General features: G+C 50.7%; 1 protein-coding gene across 2 annotated transcripts in view; it reads left to right on the forward strand.

Annotated features, from left to right (window-relative positions):
• tbc1d22a (TBC1 domain family, member 22a) overlaps positions 1 to 5,869 on the forward strand; it is a 142,146-nt gene extending 136,277 nt beyond the window's left edge. For both annotated transcript variants that reach the window (XM_035427162.1, XM_035427161.1), the window contains exon 13: positions 5,045 to 5,869. In XM_035427162.1, coding sequence (XP_035283053.1) covers positions 5,045 to 5,173 — 129 coding nt within the window. In that variant the 3' untranslated portion in view covers positions 5,174 to 5,869. The remainder of the gene's footprint in view (positions 1 to 5,044) is intronic.
• Positions 5,870 to 6,099: the final 230 nt, after the last annotated feature.

Consider the following 6,099-nt stretch of genomic DNA (forward strand, 5'->3'; position numbering starts at 1 on the left):
GCGACTGGAGATCCGCTCTGTCTGCGCGGCGAGCTGCGAGCGAGCGCTAACGCTAACGCTTGACGGGAGCTCGCCGTCGCTTAGCGGAAACCGTGGCGCCCGCGCGGTCCGGAGGCGTCCACGCGAGAGACGTTTCGTCGGCGCTGATTTAGGCATTTATGGCGGTCTGGCGAGGTCCGCCGCTGCCCCTTGCTTTCTGCCCATACGCACTCACTACGACACACACACAAATGTTTGAGTTCTTTATTTGAGACCCCAGTTACACATACAGCGAAGGGCCTCGCTTTTAATGCATGTCAGGGACGTCTCAGACCTGGTAATTACTCAATGTCAGCGTTCCATTCATGCCAGCTGCAGTATTTATATTTCGTTTTTTTTTTTTTTGCTGACATTTTTTAAGTGCGTACACGCTTCTGTGCATGTGAATGTTACAGGGTGTGAGTATGCAGGAAAGACCTGCAACGTTCACACAAACTCAAGCGCGCCCACACACACACGCATGCACACACAAAGGCACACACACGCACACACACACACATCCACACTAGCAAACTCAATGGAGCAAACTCCACACTCCTGCTCTTTCCCGGTATTCCCGTGCAGTCGTGACGCTGAACCAGCTGGCCACTCCCACACGCTCGCTTCTGATTTGAATCCGAGCCCTGAAACAAGGTGAAGGATCCTGGCAGATTTACAGCGTGGCGTCTGCTTGGGTGCATGAATCTTCCCGCGACCACGTCTGGGACGGATCCGTACATATCTCCCGACGCCTTACGTCGAGCTCGCGAGCGTGACAGTCCACTCGTCTGCGCTCTTTGGCGAAATTACATCTATTGTTCGCGTAACCTGGGAAACGTGGCCCGTCTGAAGTAGCGCCCTATTAAAGCACATTAGCAGGATATGAATAGGAGTCTGTTAGCACGCATGCCCCATTAATTAGAGGCTCGGTGTCTGTCAGAAAGGCTAAGCGGCCTGCGCTGGGTTACTCTGCCCAATGGGAGGATCAGAATGTCAACCAGAGCTCTTTGGCCTCTCTGGCCTAATGCACGGAAACAAGCATGCTTTTCTGTGTGGTCTAGACTTGCCCCACTTACAGGTAAACTCCCGTTCAGCATGCTCTTAACGAAGAGCTCATTCACTGTGCTGTCTCTGGGAGAAATCATTCATTGTGCAGGTGCACAGAGATTGCCATTGACTGTGCTGTAACACAGATAATATCATTCACTGTGCCGTAACAGAGAGATTGCCATTCACTGTGCTTTTATCTCAGTGAGATTATTTGGTGTGCTGTCACTCAAATGTGGTATGACACTGTCCCTTCACTGTGCCAACACAGCTATGCAGTTGCACAGCTAATTCGCTGCACTGTACTTGAGTTCTGTGAGTGCAGAGTGCATACACTGTGCTTTAAAACAGAGCTCGCCTTAGCTGAAATACAGAGGCCTCCGATGACTCTCCTCCCTCCCTCCCTCCCTCCCTCCATAAACGTTGGGCCTGGGCACTGAAAGCCAGTGTGGAACCCACACACCGCACGCTGGATTTGTGCGAGCAGCACATCAGCTGCGCGCTGTAAGACTCACGGAGCCCGGGACAGGATGGCCCGAGGGCAGATCGGAGAGAGCGAACATCCCGCGCGCGGTACGCCTGTTTTCCCCCCCCTGTCCTGACAGCTACACGCCCCGAACACCGGGGGCAGCGCCTCCACTCCCGAAGCCTGGCGGCCCCGCGTGCGGGCCGCGCCCCGGAGGGGACCCCGCGCCTCATCTGCATTCCGCACGGCGGCGAGGCTTTCAGACGCGCTCGATGGGCGATGATGACGCCGCGACCGCGCCTTCGCCTGGCTCTGATCGTTTGTTGCGTAGCTACGAGAGCGGAACGGCGCGTACGCGAGCGCGAAGGCAGGGCCCGTAGCCGTAAAGCTTCTCCCAGTGCGAGTGCTGATCCTGGATCAGTCTGGACTTTTAGCCCGTAATGGAGAAGGCTGGTACAGACAGGGGGGGAAGCTGATCCTAGGATGCTACTGTGAGCAGATTTATGAATACAGGCCCAGATCGTATCTCAGCGCTGTTTTCCTGAAATATAATCAGATGCTCTGCTCAGGAAACACATTTTTACTGCGAGGGATGAAGCTGATGATGTGTTTTCGTACTCCCAGGATTTCTTCTTCTTCTTTGTTTTCATTTGCCCTGTGCCCCACTCTTCTGCCTTTTTGCACCTGTTCTTTTTAGTGACTGTTTGTCAGCTTTTCCTCCATTGCCAGCTCTCTGGGGAGATACTGTGTGTTTGTGTGTCCCCGTGCATATTCTGTATTTGATGTCTGCGTTTTATGTTGATGTTTTGCGCTTTTTACGGACTGAGTAAATAAGGAGAGGACAGGGCCTTAGGCCGGCTCGGCTTGGCGATGTTTGTTTGCTTCTTTAGAGCGTCACGCTCATTCAGGACCGCGCTACGTCAGGGCCGAAGGGCAAAAGCCAGACGGTGTGTGGGTGAGCTGACATTTAAACCCAAAAAAACCCAACATGGAGGGGGAGTCTCAGCACAGCTCAAAGAGGAGGGAACCTGGAGACGTGCTCGTGCGAGGAGTCTGAAACCAGAGGGCCTTCTCCTCTCTCCAGCCACTGCGCCTCTCCCCAAAATAATTTACATCATTTAAATGTACCGCCTCATTCGTGGCCCCTGGGTTATCCATTTATGCAGTGGGCTAGTTACCGAGGCAGCCTAACCGTCTCTCAACCTGGCAATCGGACCCGACCTACCTAGGGATATCGCCTTAGTCCTGAAACGCTAATTACCGCCTTGTTTCAGTGTGCGGATCACAGGAGTCCTCTCGCCACGTCAGAAATCACACGCGCCAGGGCATAGCACCTTTTCACTGATGAAGGCAGCAATATGCTCAAACATTTGAATCTTTACTTTGGAATCTTTGAAGACGCGTCGAATGCAGATGCTTCGCAAATGTTATTTTGGAAAATGGTAAACAGTTGTTTAAGAATTCCAGAGTGTCGGTCGACCGAATAGTGGCTCGACGTTCAGCTGGCGGCGGACGGCCTCGGGAGGGAAACCGCCGTCGTCGAGGCGGAGAGAGCGCGCCCAGAGAGGCCGGGCGCGGCGGCGTGCTTCTCCCCGCTCCGCTGGGGCAGGAAGTCAGCCGCCTCCCTCAGACCCGCCAGGCGCAACGGACGCCTCCTCGCCGAGCCTCTGCAGCGCGGTGCGTCTGCCCCAGGGGGCCTCGGCGGCTGTGATTGGACTGGGTCACGGCCCGCTCTCTGAACCCGACCAATGGCCTTCATTTCGCCGGCTGGGCGGCAGTCATCAGGCCTTATTTGGTCGTCAGGTGTTGTTTTACAAACACGATTCTGACAGCGACCGACTTTTACTGCTTCCAGACACCCAAATTCATAAAAACGTAACCACAGGGAAAAACCCACAGAGGCCGAGATGGCAAAAAGAAAACCCTTTGAACATTGAGATTGTTCTCACAGTGCTGGAGTACGGAGCCAAAACTATAAAAATTGTGTTACTGTCCTAATACTTGTGGACAGCACTATATTTTATTGGCTGTGATTTGGTTTGTTCCGGGTGTCATACAGCATTATGTGACTCTCTGCTGTTTGGGCTCCCTTTGGAGTAAAAACAGCTGAGGCTGTTATAAAAGGCTTCAGTACCTCAGATGTTAGGCGTCTGCCTTCCTCTTAACAGCTTGTAGCAATTGTGTGTAGCCAGTCTAAGTAATGTTGGCTTCAAACCGGAAATTATCATTCATTTCAGTAGCATAGGAAGCTAATGCATTCCGCAGAAGGACACACTGCACAATTTATGAAAACGTTACTCTTAAAGTTGTTGTGTTGCCTTTCTTTGGTGATTTATTATAAGATATATATATATATATATAAACAGCTTTATAAAAGCGATATGGCACTCAGACCTGTGATATATCATAAATATTGGCACGGCTTGGGGGTTTGCCAGGGTTCTGCACTTGGAGTTCTGCGGTTCGAGTCCTGGCTAACGGCACCTCCTGGCCATGCCAGTGTTCATCATATCGGCTACCTCTTGTGCCATATCGCTTTAGTGCTCATCCCATTTCCTTGAGTGTGAATTGTTGCCAGGATACTTGCTTGTCTGACTTGCTTGCAACAAACCCTTATTTAGAAATAGATTTGACAATGCAAACTCAATTGATCTCACTGAAAAACCGAACGCATTTATTGCAGAACTGAGCGCACAGATTTTTAGACTGAGTGCACAGATTGGAAAACTGAGCGCACGGATTGCAAAAGTGCACAGATTTTGTTTTTTCCACCTAGGCTGCCTTGGGGGGCTCCGTACTCATGTTCTCCGCTCATGTAGGATCAGTATCTCAGAACACATTTGAAAGTAGTTTATTTTTTAATTCTGTCATGGTTATTTCAGTGTTTTTCAAGTGAATCTCCACTGGTGACTGATGTTTGTCCAGCTTGTTGAAGGCTGGAACTCAGGGTGATCTTAAGCCCCATACGTGTGCTGTATGGACTGAGCTGGTCCCAGGCCAGGAGAGTGAGTGGGGTCTGTCAGCTGATTGGCTACTTTCAGCTCAGAGGGTGAGCCATGTGACTTTGCTAACCCCTGTTACTATGGTAAAGTGGGAAGAACCAGAAAGTGGCATCTCAGAAAGAAATATGTAATGAACACTCTTTTAGTTTGTTTGCTAATTAGCGGTCTTTCAACGTGTCTTATGCCACTTCATATGACCTGTTACATCTGCCGAGTGACCGAAGAGCAGTGTGGCACTCATGAACCCCGTTTATGCCACCTTTCCTGTTTGATTTCACACACTGTAATGCTGCCGCCCAGTCATTCCAAGCAGCGCCTGGACGAGAAGGCCCGCATCCTTATTGACTTTCACAATAATGGCCATGGCAGCCGCCTATGAAATACCACAGAAGAAGAAACAAGCGAGGAGGTCGGCACCAGTCCTTCTGAAATTTCTGACTTCATTTATTGAGACTAGCTGTGCTCACCACCTTTCTTTCTGTGCCTTTGTCCCCCCCCCCTCCCCCCACAGGGACTCATGATCCTGTTGCAGAACCTACCCACCATGCACTGGGGCAACGAGGAAGTCAGCGTCCTCCTGGCAGAGGCCTACAGGTTGAAGTTTGCCTTCGCCGACGCGCCCAATCACTACAAGAGATGAGAACCGCTCACGGCCTGCGGAAGCACTAAACTCAAAGCCCCCTCCTCCTGCCGCCCCCCCCCCCCTCCCCATTCCCAGCTCCACGGCTCCAGTGAGATAGGTTTGCTTTTTTCTATTCCGTGTACAGTTGTTAGAAACTGGCTCCTCAGCCTCGCTCTGATATTATAAATGCTCACAGTGGCTGCTGCCAGCCACAAAAGAGGAAGCGGAGGCGGAGGCAGAGAAATTACCGTCAAGCTCATAATGGTCCTGAGCCGTTTTTTTGGAATGAATTAGCATGCCAAATTAGTGCGCCTATTTCTTCTTTTTTTTTTTTTTTTTGCTTAATTATGTCTAATACCGTAGCATTACCTTCATGCGCTTCACATGAAATAATCTTCATCGTAACAAAGAAATCCGGGTTACTTTAAATAGACTTGACGATAACGAAAGAGATTTTATAGTAAAGATGAGGCATTTTTGTAATGGGGTAAACGTGCGTAATGTGAGCACCCACAGTTACAGCGGCACTTTAAAGCGATGATCTGTTTCGTTCGGCACGCCTGTTAATCATGCGATACAGCCCAGAACTGATTCAGGATGATTATTACAGGTAAGGGCTCTGCCTCCCAGCGCTCCAGCTCTCTGGCTTCCTCCTTTTACACACTCCGTTGACACCTGTGGCCCGTCTGACGTAATCAAGCCTGAGCCGACTTTAAAAAAAAAAAAAAAAAAAGCTGACGTTTACAAAACCGCAGCCCGGTTTCCGCGGGATCGATACCGTATCCCTGTATCCCGTGTGTTTCCTGGCAAAGGTTTTCATGGAATCTGATTGGTTTTCAGGAATCATATTACCGGCCATGACGGGAGAAAGAGCTCGTTAATTTACAGCCCTGCTGTTTGATTGGCCGAGAGCTGTGACCGTGACACGGGTCAGAGACAGGTCT

This window comes from Anguilla anguilla, chromosome 7, assembly GCF_013347855.1.
Source record: "Anguilla anguilla isolate fAngAng1 chromosome 7, fAngAng1.pri, whole genome shotgun sequence".
Lineage (NCBI taxonomy): Eukaryota > Metazoa > Chordata > Actinopteri > Anguilliformes > Anguillidae > Anguilla > Anguilla anguilla.